This window comes from Aythya ferina (assembly GCF_964211825.1).
Source record: "Aythya ferina genome assembly, chromosome: 1".
In the NCBI taxonomy this organism is placed as follows: Eukaryota; Metazoa; Chordata; class Aves; order Anseriformes; family Anatidae; genus Aythya; species Aythya ferina.
Window position 1 is genome coordinate 66,835,475 of NC_140296.1, and position 27,986 is coordinate 66,863,460.

The following is a 27,986-nucleotide window of genomic DNA, read 5'->3' on the forward strand; positions in this document are numbered from 1 at the left end:
CAATAGACGCATGGGGCTGGACTAGAGCCCCATGGACTCTTTTTTACTTAATTTTACTAGAGTCCCTCAGAGGGACTCTAGTCCAGCCCCATGCGTCTATTCCCTATTTAGGAGAAATTTCTAGCTCCTTCCTCATTCACTTTATAATCATTCAAAGACCAGTCTAAACCTCAGTTTAATTAACAGTTAGGCTAACAATCTCCTGTGTAGCAGCTCACTCCCTTCCCCCCACTCCAACCTCATAGGGTTTTAAATGCTTAATGCTACTTACATGTTCGCATAAGTACTTAATATCTGGCATACTTTTGCTACCTGTCTGCTGACTGCATAGCATTTTTTTTGTAAGTATGACCATGGAGCAATACAGAAGTATGTTCCTTCAAGTATGTTCCTTCCAGTAATTTAAGACACCTGTTTTTCTACCCACTTCTTATTTACAACATGTTCGAGAAAGAAAAGGTCCAGAAGAGGAAAGGGGTTACCTGAATGAAAACAGTAAAGAATATCACCACGATAACGGCAGTGATGAACAACTTCTTCCTGGGGAACACAGTAGAAGGAAGCAGAAACACAAGTGAAAAACAAATAGCTCCTCGGAGGCCTCCATAGGCAATAATAAATTGGTCCTTAAAAGTGAGAGGAATTGTCCGGAACACATTAATGATCTGAGTCAGAACAAAAACACCTGAAGAAAAAACAAAATGGAAATACAAAAACAAAAACAAAAACAAAAAGAGAGAGAGAGAGAGAGAAAGGAGAAATTAAAATTGCATGGAAATCCCCCACAATACTAATATTTGTTTTGAAACACCTTTATGTGCTTCTTCTTTACTTATTATGGAAGAAATGAAATGTTATATAGCAGCTTTAAAACACCACAGAAGAAAAAAATTAAATTTCCAAGAAGCAGTCTTAAACATGTCCATCTCAGGTCAGCTGGATTTAGGACCTGAAGCGCCTAACTGAGAGCCATGAGACAGCCACTATGCCCTTCCAAAGCAGCAACTATTCTTGTGTCAGTATAGACTGAAACACCTAAATTACATTTTTAAATGGGATTTAAAGTGCTTTTCAACACATTGTGTTGTCAAATCTGTGCTTTGAATTCTGCAAAATCTTAGTCAGTCTCTTAATTTTACTTGCACAGACAGAAAGGATGGAGGACTAGGGATGGAACAAGAAGATATCAGTAAATGGGGGTGTACCAAAGGCACAGGCTCCAGACATGGGGCAGGCTGGAGTAAAGGCAAAAAGGCAAGTGAAGGGAGCAAGCCTATGGCCCTGAGCTGAGGGGCAGTCAGGCTGGTTTCCAGTATAAGGTATTAATTGTGGGGTTACATGTGGTGGAGGAAAAATAGTACATATCTGTGCAGTGAAGGGAGACTTGGGAGCTAGAAGCAGGAGTGAGGAGGCAGTCCAGAACATGAGCTGCTTGTATGCACAGATGGGCCAAAGTATTACACAGCAAACTGAGATTGAAGACCTATGAACCTGACATCTACTTTGGTATCAAGATAAACGAAAAAGAGCTAATATTGCAAACACAGCAGGGTCAAGCACTTTCCTCACATCATATGCCTGAACAACACTACAAATATAGCATTTCTTGTTTTGATGCTATTAATGTCAATGATGGGGAAAAACACAAGCTTAGTAAGAATTAAAACAAAAACAAAATCTTTTTATTGTTGCAGAACTGATCGTCCTTTTAAGTAAAAATGGTTTATTTGTAAATAAATGTGTAATTAGATATATGTACTCTGATTACCATGCCTACTGCTTCTGCCTTCAGATAGGCAAGATCAAGACCAAACTGATGTTTAGGTTCTGTTCTGGGAAAAGGTGGAAGCTGACCCTGAGATCTATAAAACATTATAAATAAGAAGACAATTCCACAAGCCGATAGGACTCTGCCTAAATTTTGGCATTTTCTGCTAGAGGAAAAGTGGTAGGAATTTTCTCTTGCAAAGAACACGACGTGCAGTCTGAGACTTGCTTACCCAGTGCCCTCCAGATTAAACAGAAAAGGAGGGTGAAGCTAACGAAGGCCCAGTTCCACTCATGGTTCTTCCCGACTGTGGACACTCCCATGAAAATGAAGATTAACGTCTCACTGACACTGCTCAACATCTTCATAAAATACTTTATTGTCGTATAGGATTTTTGGGAAACATTTTCCTCCACATATTTATTCATGGTCATGGCACAAGATGTAATCCTGGAAGGCAAACATAATGCTGTATCGTTGGCATGATTTCTTCTACCCTCTCTCATTTCTACAGAATACTATCACTTTCCCATAGTCTCCTCTAAAGTGCAAAGCACAACTTATTCCACCACCACCAAATATAAAAGTTATGGACTTAGCGAACCTCCAGCTTGGGGCATGGGATTTTTTTTCCTCACAGTGGGAAGTTTTCTGAGAAGACATCAGTATATGGAGAGTTTTGTCACATACTAAATCCATGTGATCTGTGCAAGGGTCACTCAAACTGTGTATTTTAAGAGAGGCAGAGCTGAAGAGAGCCAAGCACATCCCTGGAGAACTGGGACCGCTGCTCCTATTGCTGCTGAAGGGCATCAGACAGATGTCCTTCAGACATCAACAGACAGGATGGAAACTGTAGGTGATGGGGCTGGACTTTACTCCCTTCCCATAAGTAGTTTCCCCACCAAACCATTCCTCCTGCAATGGCAGTGACAGTAGCCAGCTCCACTTTCCTGGTGAAGTAAGCAGCAAGGCTACAGAAAACTTCTCCTCCACTCTAGGACTCTGCTTGTTTTGTGTACGCACAGAGCTGACCATGGTTTCAGAAGTAAAAAACACAACCAGAAATCGTGCTGGTGCTGTTGCACATATAAAGCACTCACAAACGAATGAAATGCACATCTCAACTGATATGTGAGAGAATAGACAGGACTTACTACATCTACAAGTCCTTCATCTAGGCCTGTTAGTAAACACAGGTTCTTAATCAGCAGGAAGAGCAAAGCAAAGAACGACATTACTGTTTGTACGTCGTTTGCTCAGGATGGTGTTGTATCCCACAGTGCACGGATGGCTGAGACTATTCAGCTGCAAAGTCGTCAGGCTTAAAGACCATTAGCAGTGCTGACTAGATTACCTCAAGGTGGTGCCTTGGAGTAGGGAAGCATTCTGAATTGCGTAATAATCAAGGTGGGCAACTAGTGCTAGATGAATTGAGAAACAGCTGTCGTTCTTAGTTCTTTTACCTAAGGCAAAAGCATGAGTTCCCTCCCTGCAGCCATGTCTTTTCCGATTTCCCAGTTAAAACAGTATTATACACACCCACTAGTGATTCTGAGCCAAATGATATAGAGTAAACCTAAACAGTGATAGAGAAGTGTATTTATGTTGCGTTTCTGAATATAGCCCACGAGGACTTATACCATGGTTACTTATCCCAGTACCACCAGCTTTCAGTTTATAAACACTATTTGATGACACAGGTGATATCTCCTCCTACTGAAATGTCCACATTGCTCTCTCTCATGAAGGAAGAAGATCAAAAGTGTTCCAGACCCTCCTTGGAAAGAAGCTGAGGAACGTTTCCTCATGTCTCATGCAGATTCCAGTGAAGAAAATCTAATTCTGTGTTCTCACTCCAAGCTGAGAGTCCCATTTCTGAACAACTCAGTTGTCCCTGACTGTAAGTGCAAACGGAAAAGAAGGCAGAGGGAAAGCTCAGAACAAACCTACTGACTGGAATACTGGAAAAAACATGTCTAGATTCTTTCTTCTAAAAGGTTTTGTTTGTTTGTTTGTTTGTTTGTTTGTTTGTTTTAAATATCAGAATTAGTAGTAACTTCAAAAAGACCTCAGAATAAAAACTTTCTTAACATTTTGCAAGAGGTTCTCCCTAACAGAGACTGAGGCTGTAGCTGAGGCTGGCAGACTTGGAAAACATTTCTTTAATTAAATAACTTAATTAAAGTTAGTTTTGTCCAGAAGTTTCTTTCTCTTAAGTCGAGCCAACATGACCTGTTTTGGAGGACAATGGCCACAATGTGATATGTAGTTCTAGATCTCTGACCCAACCAACACGTTCACTGCCCCAAAAGTGACTGGGAAGCATTAGGGTGAACCTGGGACATAACATGGACACTGGGAGAGGGCACAGACTACTCCTTTTACCTCTGCTGAGCAGTGCAGACATATCAGGGTGAATAAAAGGCAGGGAAGAGGGTCTTACATGGGGACAGATGCTTGTAGTGGCTTAGAAAGGTAAGTGGATAGGTGTTAAAAGAACAGTGCACCTAACTTGGCCTTCACTCTGCATTTTTGTACAACTACACAGAATCACAGAATCGTCTAGGTTGGAAGAGACCTCCAAGATCACCAAGTCCAACCTCTGACCTAACACTAACCAGTCCTCCACTAAACCATATCACTAAGCTCTACATCTAAACATCTTTTAAAGACCTCCAGAGATGGTGACTCAACCACTTCCCTGGGCAGCCCATTCCAATGCCTAACATCCCTTTCGGTAAAGGAGTTTTTCCTAATACCCAACCTAAACCTCCCCTGGCACAATTTAGCCCATTTCCCCTCATCCTGTCACCAGACATGTGGGAGAATGACCAATCCCCACCTCACTACAGCCTCCTTTAGTGTACCTATAGAGAGCAATAAGGTCGCCCCTGAGCCCCCTTTTCTTCAGGCTGAACAAGCCCAGCTCCCTCAGCCGCTCCTCATAGGACTTGTTCTCCAGACCCCTCACCAGCTTGGTCACCCTTCTCTGGACTCTCTCGAGCACCTCCATGTCCTTCTTGTAGAGAGGGACCTAAAACTGAAAGTACTTAAGGTGCGGCCTCACCAGAACTGAGTACAGGGGGACAAAATCTCTGTACACTCGGTGATACAGAGGCAGATCTAGTCTGCACAATACAAAATGGCCATTTCTATCCAAGCACTAACTCCATCCCTAACCAAACCCCAAGACTGAGTAGAAGGAAAGCTTGATAAAAACTGTCCCAGGTCCTCACCTGCATTTAGTACCAACATAACAGTCAGCTGTCATTGTCAGCTGATTTCACCACAGTCTTCAACAGAAAGATCCTCTGTGGCCCAAGACTAGCATGCTCTCTGGGAAGCAGATTTTATCATGGCCACATGGCACAATTGAAACACAAATGAAACAATGCAGATTTCATGAGTATGCAACCTTTCTCTTTGCAACTTTCAGTTGTTTAGGTAACATTTCTAGTTTATGCATGACTAGGACAACAGAGGTCCTGCATTTTTGCCAACACAGACTGTGATGCAGATGTTCTTCACAGCTCTTCTCCTCGTTCTGATTTTACAGTTGCCCAAACTAGGGACTTGTCAGAGATCCCACATTACACATGCCTACACATCTCAGGAAGAAAGTGGGAGAGGACCTGGGCCATGAATGATTTTGTCCTGACATGGAGTGATGACTTGGCCAGGACACATACCCAAGCCTGGGAGCTGGCAAACATTGCCAGGTTCTTCAGTTTACAGGTGACCAACCTCTAAAGAATACGTGAAGAAGGGTCTCAATTCTACTTATCACATCCAGAACTCTCATATTCAGGGGCAAATCAGCTGCTTGACAGCCACAGACTGCACTGATAGACCTACAGATATCTCAGGTCATGTCACAGCCAACGACAGCTCTCCTGTGAAGGCACAGCTTATCTGCCCAGGTATAGCAATTTGGTCACATCCTCACCACCTCCAATTGGTTGCACACACAGCACAGATGGCACTGGCGCATATGCAGGGGCAGAAAGGGCAATCTAGTAAGAATGCAATGGGCAGACTGCAAAACAGACACTTATAGACACACGGTCTTTTCAGGGTCTCAAAGCTGCAGCTTACTGCCTGATGCATTGTGGCTGTCAGGTCTGCCTCAAAGACAAAACAAAACACTCATTCATATTTATTACCCTCTTAAAATAAATAGTTTTTGTCATTATAGTCATTTAGGAAAGCCCTGTAGCTTGGGGAGTGGGGAAGCATACACTGGACACTGTTTTTGGATCCTGAGGTAATGGAGACACTGTAAATAGATGTCTGATAAGAATCTGCCACCAGATTAATCGTGATCTTTACAAGGTGTAATTTAAAACACCTACCATGTTTAACCACTGCAAGAATTTAAAGGGACTACACTCCTATATAAAATATTCTTTTCAGTCAAATTTTGCATTCATCCAATTAGTGTCATCAGCTGAGTTGATTCACTCATTCTTCAGATAAGTGCTATTCCAGTGCAAATCACTGTTTATTTTATGAATCTCGTAGCTCTTCAGAATATTTATCTACATTAGAAAAAAAAATCCAATTGAAGTCTCTTCAATTTGAAAATTGTATGTAGATAGTGTTAAAATTCAATATAAAATCAAATCCTTTAAGATTCAATATAAAAGCAAATCCTTTAAATTTTTATTAAGATTTTATGTAGATCACTATAAGATGTTTTTCACAGACTAAATTTTTATTGTCACCATAATCAAATAAAATGCTTACATGTGTTTTATTTCACATTTCTTATCCTCACACATTACTTCTAGCTTCCATTTCTGTGACCTGAGGTAGTTGCCTTGGTCAAGAAAAGGAGGGAAAAAACAGTTAATTGCAATTAACCTGCAGGTTTCTGTGCCTCTGAAGAATAGAAATTCTCCTGCACAAACAGTAGAGTTTCTGTCATGACTGAAATAAACAAGGCCACTGGGTTCAATCCTCATGTTTCCTTGACCTACTAAATTTACAGTAGTTTCAATGTTTGTTCCTTTCAGACTGCTAATTCACTATTGAAAAAAAAAAAAAAAAAAAAAAAAAGAAAAAAGAGAGAGAGAAAAGAAAGTTCTGCTGCTTCACAGCCTTTACAATAAATGAGTAAGCAGCAAAAGCAGCAGATGTAGTATTATAATTACAAATGGAACTGAGCAGATAACGTTCAGATTCACATCTGCATTTTTCACACCCGTGAATCTGACTCAAGCCAGGCTCTAATTACAGGAGGACCTCCTTCCTCTCCTTCTGGAGAGGACTTTCACACAGCAGCTGGCAGGGACGTGATTCAGTCCCAGAGCTATTTCAGCCAAGTAACTCAGTGCAGGGGTTTCACATGGATGCTTCACGAACCATTTGTCCCCAGGGTGAATACACAGATTTATCAGGGGAGGGCACCTTTTATTCCCCTCTGCTCCTTTGGCAGCGAATTTCTACTTGCACAGAAAGGAGGCATTCTGTGTGTCATAATATTTATGTAAAAATCTTATTAATGCAATAACACTGCATGTTCCTGCTTATGTCCTGTGCCTGAAGTGTGGTACTGTGTGTACCTGCAAGGCTTTGTGGAGTATCTTTAAGAACCTGGTTATGAAGGAAGAGGGAATCAGTAGTTCAGCAGACTCAGGCGAATATGTATTTCTTCCCCGTGGGCTGAACTACAAATGGACAAAGAATCATGTAATGACTGAACGAGCTGGGTTGTGAGAGTCACCCCAAGGTCATTTGGTCCACCTGCTTGCTCAGAGCAGGGCTGCCTTTGAAGTCAGAACAGAGTCATCATGACTCAAGGTACTCTCTGCAAAACGTGGCAAGGGGCTCAGTACCAGTGCGTGCTGTGCTCTGACACAGGGCACGAGATTCTCCCCAGCTTGGAGACTAATGAAATGCAAAGAGCACGAAGTAAGATTTACTCACAGGTGATGTGGGGATTACAGGAGCTGTAAGGCCCCCTGCAGGGAAGGGGCACGCTATATGTCTCATGATAGCAGAGAGTCTACACCCCTGCAGAGAGCCCTTCGCCCTTCCCATAAGTGCCACCGAGGTATCCAGCTCCCTCAGCTGATACAAAATATACGTAGAGTCAAAGCACATTTAGGACATTTTAAAGATAACTTCTGTTGTGTTGTTGGAGGGAAAAAAACAAACAAAAACAAAAACAAAACCTCAATGTTTCCTCTACTGTTTTGCACCCGAGGAGAGGAGAGGAGAGGAGAGGAGAGGAGAGGAGAGGAGAGGAGAGGAGAGGAGAGGAGAGGAGAGGAGAGGAGAGGAGAGGAGAGGAGAGGAGAGGAGAGGAGAGGAGAGGAGAGGAGAGGAGAGGAGAGGAGAGGAGAGGAGAGGAGAGGAATAGTTTACTTGTTCCTTGTGAAACAATGGTGTGCTGGTTCCAGGCACTGGAATGCACTAGTTCCACTTAGCCACCAGCAGACCCATGGTGCCCTTTCCATTTTACCCCAGATGCAGAATGTCCAGTTCAGTATTTTCATGCACACTGATAGATTTTTTTTTTTCTATGCACAGTTTAGCCACACGTTTTTAGTTTAGAAGCCCTTTAAGTATTTGATCATAGGATGTCAAGGACATTTGACTTAAGAAGTGGAGGAAACTAGAAACCACACAAATGCTATGAATAGAAGCTAGGGAAAGAGATGGCTCATTTATGAACTCGGTCAAAGTGGATTCATATGTTACTTTATTTAGTCTCATATCAGAGAAAGAAACCCATGTAATCTTTACATCTTTACTTATATTAAAGTACTAAGCCTTCTGATTTCATGGCATATTTCTATCTTTATACAACTGAAATCATCAGCTACTAGTTTCCTTGTAAATTGCTTCCTGGACCCAGAAAATGTTATACTGACAGGACTACAATATCAAATCTATCTTCACTTTCTTAAAGCATAATCATCAAATGAGGTATTATAAAGTATCAGTGATACTCAGAAGCAACATATGAGCTTTCAAAAACAGCTATGCTTCTAATGCCTGAATGACTCACATTTGCCACTAGAACAATACAAAGTCATTAAGGAAGGTCAGCCTTTAAAAATATTACTTGGAACCAAAGAAAACCATATATCAGGTGTCATAAAGGCTCTTTCTAAAGTTGAGGTTGCTAGAGTATAAACAGCACCAAGTGAGAGTCCGTGCTCTATCTTTACTGAAGCCCAGGAGTGAAAACCCAAGGAGAGAAAATATTTTTATGTGTTAGCAGTGGGAAGAATAATATTTTTTTTGTACATAATGATGTATGCAGACAGCCTTGTAATACACAGGCACATGTATGAATATATTAAACTAAAGTGTTACACTACCATAGGACTAGATTCTGCAAATCCTACATTCATCCAATCCTTACTGTACTTGTAATCCAGCAGGAGTTTGCCTGGATGATACATGCATTGTCTTCATTGAATGGCATTTACTGGCTGCTCACATGACTGTGTGAAGATGCAGTTTCACAATACGTTAGCATCAGCAGCGAAGCCAGCTCATGAGGTTTGCAGCCACCACTCCCACTCCCTGCCAGCCACTGCTGCCCCCACGTCACTCTGTGCCACCCCTGAGCCATGCCTTTGTGACTGGTGGCAGGGTCATATGAGGACTTGGGTCACCAACTGAAATGGGTTATGAATAACCCCACCAAAAATACAAGGGATTATTTTTAACTTGGAACGTTTCAAAGATATGGTTTATGGTGTGATGCCATGGGCAGTTTTAGTGACACAGCTGGTGTGGTGGCATGCTGAGACAATGGGATGGAAGCAGGAGGGGAGAGGCCGGAAATCCTCAAGCCAGCTTTGCTGCCATGCACAGTGGAACGAGGCCACATGGCAGAGTTTGCAAAATCTGGTCCTCTCTGCAGTTCCCTTTGGCATTCTTATCTGGGTGCTATAATCACTGAAGTTTGGGGTACTTACGCCATGATGCCCGAGAGATGAAACATTTCAGCTGTTATGTATGACAAGTAACTGTACAGGAAGACAAAGAGTGGCTCAATCACTCGGATTTTATGGGTGAAACGGGTGGTAAAGGCTGCTACAAATCCCAAAAGGATTCCAATCAATACTCCACCGATCCCCACTATAAAGAAGTTAGCAATTCCAGCGAATACATCAATAACCTTAATTGTGCTCATCTGGCAGAAAGACTTGAACAAATTGTACAGGACCTATGAGAAAAAGAAAAAAGCACATCATGTTTCTGAATTCTTCTTAATTTCCTTTTGTGTTATCATGTTCCTCAGATTCAGTGTTGGACTTTGTATTTCTCTATCTATCTTGAACACACTTCTGAGATATGCTGCTGTTTACTTCTGGCATTTGTGTCCTTCACAAATATCAGGGAGATATACAAAGAAGTGTAAATATAATTATTCCCATTTTTGCAAATGGAGACAAAAGACTGCAGTGTCTCAACTGACATCATTCTGTAGGCCAGGAGCGTAGTCATGATTAGACTCCTTACCTGGCTGATTCAAAGACCTGTCCAAAGCTCTACCTAAAGATTTTTAAACTCATTCATTTGCAGAGCTCCTAATTTCCCCTCAAATGGCTATTTCAGATTTTCCCCAGAAGCAAAGAAATAAAAGAGGAGGAAAAAATACAGCTTCGTAATTGGTGAAAATTCATGTCATTTTCAACCGTGTTTGAGCTACATAGGACACCAAGAGCTGCAGCACTGAATTAGACCATAGATCAGTCTGGCATGGGGGAGATGGACTGTGACCACCCCAAAGATTACAAGCAACATAGTAACCATGAAGTGGTCTTTCTCTACTAACCATTAGGAATCCAATGATTTAAAGACTTTTCAAACTTGAGATTATTTCTAGAGATTTGGATTTAATTCCCATTAGAAGACCTCTTAACATGTATTTGTCCAGTTTCATTTTCAAAGTTCTTACAACAGTCCTCCTAAAGAAATGAGGTCAATGAGATTTTTGTATTTTCTTGGCCAGAAATCCTTTTTGTTCTATGCAGGAAACGGAATGATATAAAGTCCAAATTTCTCTAACATTCAGTATGCTAGTTACTACTTAAAAGACTACAACGGAATCAGTCACTCCTAAAGAAATCTTAAAGGGTCTCCCCTGTTACAGATTTATTGTATGTGTGCTCCCAGCCATGCGATATCATGATGGCTATGTGGCCTCCTTTTCCAGCCCAAAGCTTGGTCCTTCTCCTCTTACAGAACGCATCTAAGCCAGAAGTGTAAACTAGGGTCACAGATTAAGCCACCTTGGTCATAACAAACACCAGGCTAGGCAGCTTGGACAGTTTATAGGAGCTAAACCTCTGCTTTCTTTATGGGCTTCTTAGTAGACCAAACAGGTTTCTCTATCAGAAATGCTATTTGAGAGAACAATGTTTTATCAGTACTTGAATTGTGCCAACAATGTAGGTATTTGAATACTGGGAGAGATTTTTCACCTTTGCAGTCTTGTTCTCTCTCACATGACAGAAAGAAAGTTGTACAGATCTTCTTGGCCAAAATTTGAGAGGTCTTACACAGGTATAAGTCCTCACTAAAGACTAATGCGAAGACATGGGCTATTAGGGGTCCTTTAGGCTAAGTGAAAGGAAAGAACTGAAAAAGAAAAGAAAAAATATATATTCCAGTGCAAGCATGAAAAAATAAAGAAGGTTAAATCAAACATAGCAGGGTCACCGGTAATTTCTGATTTTCATTACAAAGCAATAAAAAGGGCAAGAGCATGAGCACAAACTGTTCATTGCCTAAAAACGATACCCTCAGGAAGAGTCCACATAGGAGAAGTGTCATTTTTCACCTGGGCAAACCCATTCACCTTGCTGCTGTGAGGCAGACTACCAGCCTTTTTTTGCCCTGTTCCTTGCTACTGTGTCCCATGCAGGACAGGAAAGTAATGTCATATGCTCCAGTGGTTTTCAACCTGTTTTGATTTGTGGACCTTACGAATTTACATGGAGAAAAGCATAACAGAATTAAGCCTCCTGACAATAGCTATGCCTTTATTTTTCGCCCTAAAAAAATAAAATAAAATAAAAATAAAAATAAAAATAAAAATAAAAATAAAAATAAAAATAAAAATAAAAATAAAAATAAAAATAAAAATAAAAATAAAAATAAAAATAAAAATAAAAGAAACCCTCCAGTCCACAGACTCCCAGGGCTTTCCAAATCACGGGCTGAAGAAAAAAATACTGCTGTCTTGTGTCAAGCAGGGAGAGGAGTTTCCTTGAGTCATTTCTTGGTACTTGTGACTACTCAGGCTTGTGTTATTCTTCAAGACATTTACAGAATTTGACCTTGTAGAATAGTCACTTGGTATGTATTATGGAAAATGACTATTTTCTTTAAGTGGTGTCAAATTGTTTTACATTTTCAAAACTAACTATATAAATATATTTATATGTACGGCAAGTCTCTGAGGTAAGGCCACTGAGAGCCACTTGTAAAGAAGCATGTAATTGTGACCTCCTCAAGCAACAGCCTTTTCATAACATCACCTCATCTTCACAGAGAAGTACTCACACTGCAAATTGAACGGAGCCTGGTTCCATCAGACATCCCTACAAATCTTGAGTCTGTTGCCAGAAGTTACTTGAAAGAAGAAAAGCAATGTTCATGGTTCAAAACAAGACTGCTGTGCTAGAAGCAGCAGCTAGGACTATGGAATGTCATGAATACAATTTCAATCTCGTCCTTATTGTTCTTTATTTGCACTACTGTACATGAGATCATAATCAGGTTCAGTTCCCTTTTACTCTACAGGTAGTTCAGTTTTACAGCTCTCTTTAAGCTTTCAGGTGAGTTAAACTACAGCAACACTAGACACATTTTGCAATGCTTTTGGTATGAGAACCGTTTTTTTTCAAGTTCAAGATTTGCATTTACTCAACATCCTTTAGCTGAACTTGCTGAAGGTTGCAACAAATAATATCAGTCACCAATCCTTTCTTAATCGTGTCTCGGAGCATCTCTGCTCTTCCTAGATGTTAATTGCTTATTTTCATCAGTTCTCAGTTATTAGTTTTTAATTCTGAAATTACTTTAAAGCACTCTAAAATAATGTTTTCAGTATAGGCAGAATACAGAGTACTGCTGCAATGTTTTCTAACAAGGGAATAATATTATTGCAATGACACTAACTCCGTCCCTATGATTTTAAGCCCAGGACTGAAATTTGAACTGCTAACACTCAGCTTCATCTGTGATCTTGCCATTTAGTATTATCATGGTAGTTATCACTGAACCAGGAGGCTGGTAAAGCACCAACCCGAACGAGAAGCACTATAGCTGACAGGCAAACATTGCCTTCAGGCAAATTCAAGCTCAGAAATTCCACCAGTAGGATAAATGGATTGTCCAAATACACAGGCCTATCGTGAAACCTATCAGGAATGCAAGATCATCTGAGAAGCACAGCAGAGCTGAGATTCCTAACAAAAGAAAAGCTTTTATTAGGAACAGCCTGGAAGTGCAAGCAGGTTAGCAGGAAGAAGGCCTTAAAGTATTTAGAAAGCATGGTTACTGAAGTCACACTGTATTGCACTGCCTGTCTGTGTAGCCCCCAGGTTTCATGGTACTTTTGTGGTTTAGTGGCTGGTGTCTGCAGGCAGGAATTGGGCAGTCCAGGTTGCTGGCCAGCCCAACTTCAATATCCCTCCCACCCCATCCCCACATCCCACTGAAGGCACCCATGCTACCCTGACCACACTGCAGCAAGAACTACTCTGGCAGCACCGCCATGGGGACAGGAGGCAAAGTCCACTAAGCACACCCCACAGAGAACTCATGCAATGGTCTGGGTCATGTTTTAAGTCTAAGCACATGATTGCAGGTGTGCAAAACCATAACAGGGAGCCATTAGCAGGCCAGTGTGTAGCATGTGGAAACCACCTGGTCTGCTGCCAAATACCACCTCTAAGCAATAGCTGGGAAGTAAGACTGAACACACTCCAAGTCCCTTTCACTCCCTCATGAATATATGCATGGCCAGTGCCATATGCTCAGTTGGTCCTACAGGCTCCTCAGAGTACCTCTCCCCATGCTGGGGTGTTTGGGAAAACAGTGTGCGAGAAAGGACCCTAAAGAAGGCTATAATGATGCCTACAGGAAAGCTGCATATCATGGTTATTTAATTGCCATGCCAGTGCCTATAAAAACAGTGCCTTGAAGTAATCTGCCATGTCACACACAAATACATCCGTCATCAGGATGCAGTGTTTTGCTAGCAAAACTGGATTAACTGCTGCTCCAGTGGAAAGGAGATTGATTTTGTGATTGGAAAAAGCAATTTCAGTTGGAAAAAAAAAAATCAAGAAGAAAAACCTTTATATTAACATAAAAGTAGCCCCCTTTCCCCTTAAATAATAACAATATGGAAAAGAATTCCCTTGCATGAGTGGTCATTAAGAGTGAATAGTGACAAGGCACAGCCATGGCTAAACTGCCAAGTTATTTGAAACACAGTATTTACACCCACTGTTTTCCATGACTGCTTTAGGTAACAGATTAGTCAGAACAGGCAGTTTCAGCTGAAAGCTAATGCAAAAAGTTAGGCTTTAAGGCAAAGCCATGCAAGGGGATGTGATTCGGCTGCCTGGATAGCAGCAGAGTCAGGTAAAACATGAAGCCTAGGAGAACAAAACAGTATGGGCACACAAGAAACAATTGGTACCAAGGCTCAGATTAAATGTTTGAGAAATGCATGTGTTAAGCAGATGAGGCAAAGTCCTAGAGAGGAGGAAAGCCAAAGGACAGTTCTGCATGGAGTGGGACAGTAGATAAGATGCCAGTGACAGAGACAGGGATGGTGCAGACCCAATTCATGTACATTCATGATCCTTCTGGAATATTAAAAAAAAAAAAAAAAAAAAAAAAAAAAAGGATTTCCATGGCTTAGAAAACAGAAAGTACACCAGGACATAGTTAACACAGGCAGGGTTTCAAGTAAGGCATGGCTACATGGAAGTAATGTTCCAGACATGGTGTCATCAGGTACAAATGAGGGGCATTGGGGATTTGCAGATTGCTGTCTTAGGTCAGCACCACAAACCCAGTTCAGCTAGTTAATTATTAGAAACATCTACCTCCGGGTGGCTGTTCTATCTCATCTGTAGCCTGGGAGAAATGTATAGGTGGTCTCAGTGCAGTTCCAACTGGACAGGCACATGCAAATGCCTAGCATCAAGTGGATCCTGTGCCTGCGGTAGCTCAGTGACTGGCCCATTCTCCCTGCAAACTTGCAGGGACACTCAATATTGGCCCTTTTCCCTCTCCTATCCAACGACATTTATGCAGGTGAGTTTAGGATTACGGAAGTAACAGAATTAAAAGATACAGAAACTAAAGAGGTCAGGTAGTAAAATCACTTAAGCAAATATGCTACCATTACGTGTTGCTCTGCTGTAGTTAGGCTATTGTAGTTTCTAAACGTAAAGAGAATTACATAAATGCATTAGCAGTTACTGACTTCCCTCTTTTAGCAAACTGCAATAACCACACACTTACAAGGAGATATAACACAGTGACATGCAAACAATCATTTATCATTTTTATCAACTCATCATTTATCAAGTAACTTACCACAGTTATAGCATCATTCAGCAACGACTCTCCAAACACCAGGATGTAAAGCTGCTCATTGACATGAATATTTTCAAAAACAGCTAGCACTGCCACAGGATCCACAGCTGAAATGAGGCTGCCAAAGAGCAAATTCTGCAGCAATGTGATATCAGTCAAACCAAATGCACTGATTTGGCAAATTCCATAAAGTGAAATCCCAATGCCAATGGCATTCCAGAGTGTGCCTACCACGGCATACCAGAATATAGTACCAAAGTTCTCAAAGAAGAGACGAGTTGGCATAAAATATCCAGCGTCGAGTACAATTGGTGGTAAAAGATATAAGAAGAAAACATCACTGCTCATTACAGGTGGGGACTTCTCCTCTGCTCCAAAAATAATGCCACCAAGAAGCAATCCAACCAGAATAAGGAGGCAGCTTTCAGGTACTATTGAGGGCAACTTGTGGTAAAGATGAAAGCCTTCAAAGGAAATTCAAACACAAGAAAGTGAAATAGTTATTTGCACAGAATCCAAGACTACAGTTAATTTGGTGGAGAATCGATTTAATAGCTAGATTTTCAAGCTAATAGAAAAACTATTGTCCTGTTTGTGAAAATGTGGGGTTTTTGTTTGTTTGTTTGTTTTTTACATAAAGTGGAATACCCCAGAAATGTGATCCAAAGACTTTTACAGGGTAAATTACATCTGAGAGAAAAAAAAAAAAAAAAAATCAAAGTAACAACACCTTCCTCCATGGACAGCTTCACAAAGAAGCTTAAGAAATACACTCATTTTATTTTTAGGTGTGCTTTAGGGTCTCAAAGCTAGAGGAACTAGCACATTTGACCTGCATTCACTCACCCACGGTCACTTCATTAGAGACCATGAGGAGCACTCCAAGACACATTCTTTTAACTTTAGTGGAGCCTTCAAATTAATTTCACACACACAAAAAAAACACACGTGTTTTTCATAAAGTGACAATAAATTGCAACCTGTACTATTATACTCATTCTTCTCTGTTATATGAATTATAGTAGTGTCAAGAGTCTCTCATAAGCAGACTGTGCAAAGTACTTAAAAAAAAAAAAAGAATTAAAAAATTCTGAATGACGACTTAAATACTGTTCCATAACTCACTAAAATTCTCAAAGCCAAATAGTTTTGATTTAAAGATTCTGATTACTTTTAGAAGTTGATTACTTTTAGAGGTGATTTTTTAAATTTATTTTGTGTGTGTGTGTGTGATGAATGGGAGATGTTCCAAAGGAACTTACTTGGAACTTACTTTGGCCAATCTAATGGGATGGTCAACCATATGCACCAAGGTCACATTCCAGGTCCTGGCGATACCAATCTTTTCCAGGCTCCTCCTTATCTATATTTGGCCCACATAATTATATAGAAAACTATCCACACCCACAAGATCCTACAATTCTTGCCTAACTAAAAAGCATTTAAATTATTTTAAATGAGAGCTGCACAGAAACACTGGGTGTGGTAATAACGGCCGTCTATTTCAGTAAAACTATTTCAGTAAAAATCACACCTGTAGTCGAAACAGTTAAACTAGTACAAACTTGGAATAGTTCACATCAAGTTTACCAGTTCCAGGTTTCTGTATCTTGTGACACTGATTTTGTTAATTCCCCTCTCATCATAGATTTTCTCTGGGTTAAAACAAAAAAACAAAAAAACAAAAAGCCTGAGTTTATAGTTAGGAAAAACAAATGGTTAACAAGGATTAAGGGGGGAGCTGTTTTAATCTACAGAATTGTACTTACATATTCAATAATTGTTAAAGCTACTTTTAAAAATAAGCAACTCAAGCTTTTTTTTTTTTTTTTTCCCCCCTCTGGATGAATACAGTTTTTAAAAATTAGAAGCACAGCCTATGTGATGTGTCAGAAGAACTGCCAAATTCACTATCATTCCTCGAAACAGGAATCACCAATATCCAGTCTATTGCATGGGCAGAATAGGTAATGACCCTGGAGACACAAGAATTGCCTTCTGGACACTTGACTCTTCACCTTTCAGCTACTTCCACTTAAACATTTTATGGTTTGCCTTAGTTTCTGCAGTGGCAGGATGCCAAAATTGCTATTGCAGTGATTGAAGTTTCTCCTGGCTAAGTAGGTTTTGCTAGAAGAAAAGTTTTTAAAAGTCTTCTAAAAGTACCTTCAAAAATTTTCTAAATAAAATTTGAAAAGAAGAGAATTTGTATAAATACTTTGTTCAATGAAAAACAAACAAACAAAAAACTCCCAGCCACTTCTAACACAAAGGCAATGATACGTCTATTATGAATATATCTTTTTTTTTTTTTTTTTTTCCTTTACAAGTCACTGTTTGGAAACCTTATGTCTTCTCAGACCTTTTGGGACTCTACCTCATCCTTGAAGGTAACATAAAGGCTCCTTATGTTTATTATATTTAACTATGTTAAATGTGCTTTTTTATCCATGTAAGCCACATCAAAACTCCTAAAAGACTATCCGCCTCTGTGAAAGGCATTCACAGGTGATCTCAGGAACAAGCTGTGGTTCCCCACTTATGGGCAGATAGCCAGGAGATGGCATCCAGTGCACACCAACTCAGGCACAGGTGTCCGGCAGGGTGAGGGACATCTTCCCTGCTCTGACAGATCCACAGCCACGTTGCCTGCAGTGTCCTGGGAGCAGATCCCCAGCAGGACATGATTATTTGGCCATTTATGCTAAACCCAGGACCATAACTACTTTCTCCTCCTCCGACCCAGCTCGTTTTTAGACTCTTGACTATGCAGTGGAAGCATGGAAGATGTTTGCCCTCAGGCCATTGGGCATTGCCTAAAGTGCAAGTTCAATATTCTTCAAAATGGAAGTCCTTAGAGCCCTGGTTTCCCACTTCTTGGGTGAAATCCAATACTTTCTGATTCTGAAAATGCTATTGAGACATGTACTTATGATTAAGTATGAGTTTTCCAAGGGCACTCTGAGTTCAGGTGCTGAACAGTTTAAACCTTTTTTCGGGAAAGAAGTGTTGGAAAGATATCAGTTCAGTTCCCAGAAGCAGCACTTCTAATCGTGTATTTGTGATTAAATGTAGTAATGGGAATCTGGATGAGTTAGAGAACATTCTGTAAGTTTAGAGGCATAGGAATTCAGCAAAACTGGGCAGTAAGCAGATGAGCCTCACTGCCTAGGCACCACAGCATGCTTGCGGTGCACTGGGTACCACCTAAAGCACTGGTGGAGTCCATCAGCATGTTAGTAACATACCTCATTTGTGGTATCACCACACAAGATAATAAATAACTAGAAGTAGCCAGAAATTAGCAATTCTGTTCAAGGCAATTTCTTAGATTTCAAAATGTGCTCTTGTTTTATCTTGGAATATACACAGCCTGTTCCTAACTTCTTTGTGAAAATGTACTTCATCAAAACTTTTAAGTTCTGCCTGACAACTTCAAGTTTTCCTTTCCCATGCTACGTTTTGTGCTCTCTCTAAACTTAGTCTGCAGTGGCAGGATCTGAAAAACCTTTCATATCTGTAACAATAAGCACATTTTGGAATCTTTCTGCTTCAATGAAACTTCTCTTCTGCAAAATCACATTTGTTCAAAAAGGCTCCAACCAGGCAACAAGCAGGTGCTGCGATACAGTTATCTTTGGGATCCTACACACACCATGAGAGCTGTTATTAAATTTGGCCATATCTTCTGAATTCCTTGCAGCTGTGAAGAACTTAGGGCTCTGCTCATAAAGGTTTGCTGTTCAGCAGTGCCATGCATAAGCGCTCAGTGCCTAGCCCCAGAAAGGAATTTGCGATGCCAGATTAAGCACCTAAATTTCCTGGGCAGTGCGTGAGTCTTGAGGTGGCATGACACAGGAGAGATGCCTGTGCTGCCCAGCAGGAAATGCTGGAGAAAGGAATCTACGGGAGAGCAGTCTCTCTCACAGGCTCAGAGAGATGGGCTGAGAAACTCCTCTCCATCCCACTGAACTGAAATGGCCCAATCCTAGAAACACAGTGGGATGTGGTAGAGCCAACGCTGCTCTCTCAGGAGTTAAACAATTCTGGTCTGGGCTACCTATCAAAGAGGACACAAGTGAGTGCAAAATTAACACTGTGGGAACATGGTTTAGGAGTGATGAGAGTCTGTGCTGGGCAGGTGTAGTGACCCGATGCAGTGGCTGGATAAGGGAGCGCAAAAGGAGCTCCGGCAGCAAGAACTGGATGTTCCTAATTCCTGTCCTGGAGTCAGGGCCCCTGCAGGTAGGCGTGGTGGAGCCAAGTGCAGCCACACCTAGGGCCTCCCTTGGATCCAGCCCTCATTGCTTAGTACACATTCGTAACAGCAGGGATAACATTCTCGATTAGCCACATTGGCTTTCATTCGGTATAAATGAAAACATTTTAAAATTATAGATATTTCTCCTCACTTATGCTCGCTGCATGTTTATTTCACTGCAGTCAGCTTGGGAAATAAAAGTAGCCAAGTCTCTCTTTTTTTTTTTTTTTTTTTTTTGCCTATTCACTAGCAAAATTACAGTTATAATGAACGCAGTCCTGCAGAATCTACATATTACTGTGTATGTGTTTACACATTTCAAATGGATTGCCAGTAATCTTTAATAAAACATAAACTTTTTTCATTAGTCTTAGATTATTCAAGAGTTCTTGCTGTATCAAGACTCAGAAGCCAGAGCAATTTTGCAGTACTTAATTGGCTGAGATTAGTTCTGTACCAAACTCTGTATTTTCTGGCTATAACAGTTCACGATATATTTGAGAGTATCATATTTGAACTACAGCCTGATTCTATGCCTAATATGCCTAATCACATACTCAAGGCTAAACATGCATATTTAATGCATTAAGATACATGCAACCTTAACGGATGCAGTGTATAATAAATCTGTGGAAAGTAATGAAGCTACAGCAAGTAGGGGAGGGGATCAGGCTGCCAATTTCAACACTAACTGGTGGCTGGAGGTAAGCACAAATTTTTGGTTTTGGAGAATTCAATTACCTGTCTTGCAATACGTAATAAACATGACATGGTCCATTTAAATGCCACAGGCAGAAGTCAAAGTTTTAAGTCGTATCAAACTGTTTTGCCAAAGTGAGTATGATTGGAGCTTTTACCAAAATCTGTGCTGCCAAGTCTGACTTCTGATTTAAATAACTGGAGTATGAGTACACTTTTTTTTTTTTTTTTTTTTTTTTTTTTTTTTTTTTTTGTCTCCCTCAGCTTTATCCCTGACATTAAGACTACCTTTTTGTTAACAAGATACAGAGTTTAGAGTTTTACTGATTTTTACATAGCTCGGTAGGACACCTCTACCTGACATTCTTCAGATTATTATACTGCACTCATTTTTCTGCTCGGACCATAGAAAGCTCATTAAAAACATGCCATATAAACCTCACAAAACAGTCAAACTATGCAATACAAATAATTTCCACATGAGGGAATTAGTGGCCTTTCTCACTCATTCAGCGCCGCATTTTTCATCTTTCACGGGACATGAGTGAACGGTGGGAAAGCGCAACGAGGAGGCTTCCTCATAAATATTTGCTTTCCATCGATCTGTTGTTCTGTTAGGAAGCTGTCATTATAGCCGGCGTTATTTTAAGAGAAAGCGCTCAAATGACAGCAGGGACGACCGAGGACGGAAGGGGCTGAGTGAACTCCCGGCCCCGGTGCTTTCGGGGCCGGGGGGGCATCGCCCTTCTCCGCGACCCTTTTCCCAAGCCCGGCTCCCCCGGCTGTCACCACAAGTCACGCCGGGATGTCCATGCCGCGGGAGCATCGCCAGCGCCGGGACCCCCGGGGAAAAATGAAGGGGAAAAAGGATGGGGTAGCGGTGAGGGGGCTTGTTGGTGGTGGGGCTCACCGATCTTAGCGAGGGACGCCAGCAGGATCCAGAGGGTGATCTCGAAGGGGATCTGCACGTGGGGGTAGTCCAGGGTGAAGACGTGCAGCCGCGTCTCCTCGGAGGCGGTGCCGCCGGGGCTCGGCGGGGTGCCGGCGCCCATCACCGTGCCGTCGGGCGCCGGGCTCCCCGCGGCCGCACTCTGCTCCGCCGCCCCCGCCGCCGCCAGCACCGCCAGCACCGGCACCAGCCGCAGCAGCAGCCCCGGCCCGCAGCGGCTCGGGGGGTCGCCGCCCCCGACGCCCCTTCCCATGGCGCCCCCCGACGCCCGGCTCCCGGCTCCTCGCCGCTGCCCTACGGCCCCGCCGCCGCCACCATCCCGCCGCCGGCACCTGCAGCCGCCGCCGCCCCGCCGGCTCCGCCTCCTGCCGGGCACTGGGCGAGCCCCGGCACCCGGCTCCGCTCCCCCCCGCGCCGCCCCCTGCACGCCGGCGGGCCCTGCGATGGGGGAAAGGCGGGCAGGGAGCCGGGGGGTAAGGGGGGCGACGCGCTGTAGGCACCTGTGGGTACGCTCCTAGGTGGGTGTGCGTGCCCCTCCGCACACACCGGTGCGTGTATTTTAATCGTACGCGCACAAAATCAACGTGCATCGCTATAAATACACACACGTGTGAGCCCGTATGCCCATATATCACCGTTATCCCCTACAGGAAAGGGGCTTCTGCCAAACACGTCAGAGGAGACATGCTGTCCCGGCAAATTAAGGGTTAAATTCTGTTAATTTAGAGTTAAAACAACGTATTCTGTATAAACATGTATATGTGTAGGTATATATATACCTATATCCATGTTATGTAGTATATAGCAATACATGAGGTACATATATACACATACACATTCTGTATAGTATATAACATAATATATATGAACGTATATGTTATCTGCATGTTGCCCCCATCAGACATATGACAACACACAGCATAACTGTGTTTACACACACATAGATATATACATATATGTATAAATACATGCATACATTTATATATACGTGTGTGTTGCCGATACTGAACACATCACTGGCAAAATGCTGCTCCTGTGGAAAGCAGTGGAAATGTGTCACAGGTTTCAGCAAGGCTGGTGTTCCCTCGCCTAATGCTGAGCAGCAGCTTTCCATTTTTTCCTGCAACAGTAGAATCACGATTGTGGTTTACTCACAACTTCAGCACTTATGAGTAATATGGTATTCCAAAGCTCAAACTAATAAAATCTTTATGGCATGCCACTCTGCACACCTTTATGGCAAAGCATATCTTTCTTGTCCTCAAATAAACCAAAAGCCAGCAGTAAGAGCTTTCTTTTTGTTCCCCAAATGGCTAAAAGTAGCCAGTGGCTGTTGTTTCTGTAGAGAGTTAAAGCTAAAGCTCTGAATCAATTAGCTGAGTATCTGTAGCTGTCATTTACCCCATAATCTGAAAACAGGGCACTACACCTATGGCTTTAATGACAAATTCTTAAACATGATGCCAATTATTTTTTTTTCTTTGGTTTATGTACAAGGAAGCCAGGAGAACACATCTGAAGTTTTAACCAGGGTACACTCCACCTAGCTGCTTGGGATTTCTTCGTAAGCCTTTTTCTTTGCTATACTACATTCCTTGAAATGAGGGAAATGGATATTGCCAATTTTGAGGACATTTCCTTTAAACGGAAAAAAGAAAAAAGGAAGAAGAAAAAAATAAAATAAAAAAATATATATTGTTCTTGAATCTCCTGGTTCCTGGCAGAAGACCAGCCATAAGAAGTCAAGCCTCTGGGTGAAGGAGATTGCATTCTCTCTCACATGCAGATCGGACTGTAAATCATAACTTTAAAATAGCTGCTCTCCTAAGAACATTACAGACCTCTCTAGTTATCTGACCTGTACCTTCAGGATATTACACTGGACTGAGTATTATCTTCAATAATGTCAATTAGAAAGCATTGGCAAGAGCAAGCCAACAGTGTAATTGTAAGTGTAATCATTCAAATATCCTCCCATCCACCCTTTTCTCTAAAATCACTTCATATTTTCCCTCTGAACACCAGGCTGAACATTTTCAATTTGCGACAAGGGGGGAAAGAAGGAGCCATTGGGTGGGAAAGTGATGAAGCACACAGAGCTGATGGAAGAGCTCTTCTCATGGAAAATGTTCTTCATTGCTGCTGTCACAGGCAATGAGGGATGACAGAGCCCGGCTGCTGCATGCCAGCAGAGGCAGAGCAGTGTTTTGGTTCCTTTAGTTATAGTTTATCCCAGACTCAGGAATATGGGCACTTTCCCAGGGCACCAACCACATGTTTGCCACCACTTGTCCCCTCTCCAAAATCAAAAGGGCACACAACACAGGAATCTTTCTAGCTCTGACACTGGTGTGGGTACTAGACTATTTTATTATTATCATATTATTATTAATAATAATAGAAATATCATGAAAATGAGAAGCTGGTAAATGGGAAGAAACATCAAACACAGGAAAGACATCATTAATCCTGACACTGGTGACTTACATTGCAGTAGTAAGAAGGGAAATTGTAAATACATTGACACAGACCTCAAAAGACAAGGACTGTGAAGAAAACTGGGGTGGAGAGCAATTACTAGAGTTGCTACTGTTTACAGTTACACTAAAATAAATGATCTATTTTGCAAATAGATTGTGTAGATGAGGATATCTGACACTGGGATGGGGATTACCTCTACTGCATGACATGGTACAGCAGGAAATATTTGACTTTGGAGCTTGTTGAAATGGATGCAGTGGAGCCCAATATAGTACAAGATGCTGAGGGTCTTGTGGAGTTTTGCTCAGCACTTGCAGTGCTTGCTTTTTTCATTGCCACCAGCCCTGTGCAACTGAAGCTCTGTTCCCTGACAGGTCCCATAGATGCTGAAGGGCTTTACCACCACTGGAAGACCTTTAAATCAGGGCAGAAGTCTGTCTAAGAGAGCAGAGTGGGGTATAGTGTCCCTTTTATCTCTGCTTCTCCCTGGTCATATGAGATGGCAGTGTCAGTGTGGGGTGTGCAGCTTGACTCCCCTCCACCACTACCTGTGCTGTGCCCAGCCAGGCAGCTCCTCCTGAGGGCAATGACTGGGGACATCATTGCATGGAAAACAATGTCCCCGAGGCTCAAAGCAGCCCGGGGAGGGAGGGAGTGGGTCCCCTCAGCCAAGGAGAGCAGCAGAGATGTGAAGGTGTGTCCCCGGCGCCACGGTGTCTCGTCGTGGCTCTGCCCCTGACAGCTCAATGCATCCACTCTTGCTCCAGAACAATTTTATGTCGGGTCGCTCCGCACCATTTCAGGGATAGCACAAAGAGAAAGCACATAACGCTGCCCTTGCCCGACTGCAGCTGAGCCACGTTGTATCCCACAGTATACCCACCAATGCTTCATTGCCCACGTCGGGCTGTGCCATCTGCGCCCGTGTGTACTTTCATCTCTAATTCTACTCACGGGCATTGTGTGTTTCAGCAGATACGGTGCTAACAGCATTTCACGTGACAAAGGGCACGCTACTTTATACATCAAGATGGTATCTCACATAATTCACTCTGTTTACCTTGCGGTCCATATATTGATTACTACTATAAATTACCACCAGAGCAAGGAGCTGCTTGGGCTCCTTAGTCAATGTGCAGTTTGGGAAAGAGGTCTTGGGGATCACACCCCAGACGTTTGCAACAGTTCAGGTAGTTCATACAGGTGCTTTGAACCATTCTGGGTTATGAGAGTTTGGTTTTACTTTTGCTGCATGCAGTTGGTATTGGGACTTTTTCATTGTAGGTACGGCTTTGAGTTACAGGGTTGTACGTCATCTGTTAATATTAATCCAGCTTTATCTATATGGTAGGAAAAGGCCTATCTTTATTGCCATTGTCAAAACTGCTTTCACAATGAAAAGAAAATAAAGACTGATTTGACAAATTGAGATTTTTCACCGTATCATAAACTTGACTCCATTTTTAGGGACTTCCTAAAATCACGCAGTCTGAAGTCATATCTCCATATTTATTTTCTGATCTTTCTTTGGTATCAAGGAAACATTTCTGGAAAATACTACTGTGACTATTTCAGCAAGTGTTTCTCCTAGGAACTATATTATAGGTGCTCTCCAGTAAGTGTGTTGAAAAAGTTAAAATGCCTGTGGGGAAATCATAAATATATTAATAAATATTATTAATTTTCATTGTTATTTTAATTTTACAGACATTTTCAGCTGATAGAAAATATTAAAAAAAAAAAAAAAACAAAAAAAAACAAGAAAGAAAAACACATTCTGCTGTTGACATTATCTGGACAAAAATGTTAAAATGAACTGAGTACAGAGGATCTTTGAGGTTGCTTACTACTAAGATTTCTCTGACAGTCCACATAACCATATTATAAATCCGTGTTCCTGGTTCAGAAGAAAGGTATAAATTTCATCCTTCTTGGCCACTTCTCTGAAAGAGATAGAAAGATTTCCTCTAATTTCCCCCAAAATACAGTACAGAAAATGTAAACTTTTTGCTAAAATGCATTAGTGCATTACAAAAATAAATTTTTAAATTGACAGTATTAGCATGAGAAAAAAGAAAGAATTTTTTGTTTACTTCACGTAAAAATGGAGATTTTTTTTTTGATATCTGCAGCTGCATGGGAACTACAGTAATGTACGGAAAAGATGTGCCTGTGATACATGTAACTGTGATGTTCAAAGAGTTATGGGAAAACAAACACCAAAGAGGTGAGAGAGAGTTTTTTTACCTATTTAGAAATAGTTTCAATGGAAAATTGAGGATTAGAAAACACAAACACGCTTGACTGCAAGTTGTTTGGTTTGAGGAGGGGCATTGGCAACACATCTGCACAGCTATTACAGCAAACATTTCTTGAAATCACTCTTCTAGAGGTGAGGTTCTTTTTATTATGGCTGCCCCATCAGGGCCTTGACCATGTAACTCTGTCTCTAAATCCATTAATTAGCAAAAGCATATCTCAGCTATCAAGTGATTTATTTTATGAAATCAATAGCCCATTGAGGGTGTGTTTTTCCACAGACTTTTCCAGGGCTGCTTGGCAACCATCCCCATAAACTGGGTCCACCAAGGTGCTGTGCTTTCCCAAGATAGTCACTTTAATGACAGCAGGTTAGATGTGCTGGTCTGAACTTTGGTAAGCCACTTTAATGCCCTTAAGGCTTTAACAATTGTGTCTGCACAACCTCAAATTTAAAGAGGAAAAGATTGAGAAAGGGCACGAGTGCCAGCAGCTGCCTAATTTGCCAGAGGCCTGGGAATGAAAGCACTAGCAGCCTATGTGGTTTCAGGCGGGGAGCATGCAGGAAGGAGCAGAGCTATCTTTTTTAATCTTCAAAAGCAGCCCACAGCCAAGCTGAGTCTCCAGGGTCTCCTGGGGCTGCACTGCAAGCCACAGTGCTAAGGCTCCTTGCTTGAAGCCCTGAGCGAGCATCATGCTTTGTGGGTTATGGGCAACCACCTCCCCAGGGCCACAGCAAATCTGGTGTCATAGCATTTGCACCTCTCTCAACACCCTCCTAAAGACTTCTCCTAAGGCCTTCCCCAGCTGGCTTTTAGGTATGCGTGGTTTCTGGCCACCATGAGTAAGCACCTCTAGCAGGTTCAGCCAGGAAGCTCTGGGAGAGCACTTCATGCCTCATACCAAATGGAGAGAGTTTTGCAATGCTGCAGGGCATGAGAATTAAATATCATTCCAAAGAACAAACAGGGAACCCACCATCAGCTATTGCAGGAGGGCTAAGTAATAGTGACGTTTCTAGCTCCAGGGGTACTCTTAACATCCAAGAGGGCTAATAACCTGTGAAGTAATTTTTTTCCAGTTCCTTGAAAGAAAAGTGCACTCATTCTGTTCTTGATAACACAAGCAAAACTGAGATGACCGGTGCAGAGATTTGTACAGTTTTTGCTTTCTTTCATTACTTGTGTGCTAGGTGACCTTGGTATCACTGGAAAATTACATTGTTGGGCACATTTGCTGGAAACCCAAAACCAGAGATGACAGGCTGGTCTCCATCCCTAAGGGATTGGAACAATCTCATTGTTTAATAGCTAAACAACAGGTTTAATGTTTAAACTGTAAATTCCCTCTTTAGCTCATTCTGCAACAGGACACTTGGTCATTGAATGATTTCTGAGGCTGTGTCCCCATGCTAAGTGTCAAAACCAGGCACTTTTCTCAAGTCTAGTACCTGTCACTGCCCTGAATACAGAACTACTAGTTTAAACGTTAAACTTCTTGGGGAAAAAAATAAATGAGTATGAAAGTGCCTCCAGTTTCAGTCATACAATAGCATCATAACTGACAGCGAGAAGTTTTCTTGGAAAGCAGAATTTGATAGACTTTTAAATATATTTTTTAATGCTTTCCTGTGAGTTCAAGCATTGGATTTGGTGACTGAGGAGATTCTTCCTTGAGTACTTACAGCTTACGTTTATAACTCTGGCAACCTTCAAAACATAGAGGCCAACCTCTGTTTGCATAGGGCAAGGTAAAAGTTGACTCTATCCTAGACTCTGAGGAAGACATCTGCTAAGCTGCATTTCCTACTTGTTTTTTGTCACCAGGTTGCTGGCCCAAGCATGTGAATTAATGTTTCTTTCAAAAATGCAGAGGTGCTTGTGTTTGTTTTCTTTTTTCACCCGAAGAAAAATTATTAGAAAAAAAATAAATTACCATGTTTATTAAGCAGTTCTGTAGCAAGCAAAAATATGTCC

The 27,986-nt window shown here is 41.7% G+C and overlaps 1 protein-coding gene across 1 annotated transcript in view; it reads right to left on the minus strand.

Moving 5' to 3' along the window:
• SLC9A2 (solute carrier family 9 member A2) overlaps positions 1–21,574 on the minus strand; it is a 34,536-nt gene extending 12,962 nt beyond the window's left edge. Inside the window, exons 1-5 of the mRNA XM_084505613.1 lie at positions 21,232–21,574; positions 15,362–15,825; positions 9,709–9,959; positions 2,001–2,218; positions 483–685 (exon numbers count right to left, since the gene is read on the minus strand). Coding sequence (XP_084361739.1) covers positions 483–685; positions 2,001–2,218; positions 9,709–9,959; positions 15,362–15,825; positions 21,232–21,523 — 1,428 coding nt within the window. The 5' untranslated portion in view covers positions 21,524–21,574. The remainder of the gene's footprint in view (positions 1–482; positions 686–2,000; positions 2,219–9,708; positions 9,960–15,361; positions 15,826–21,231) is intronic.
• Positions 21,575–27,986: the final 6,412 nt, after the last annotated feature.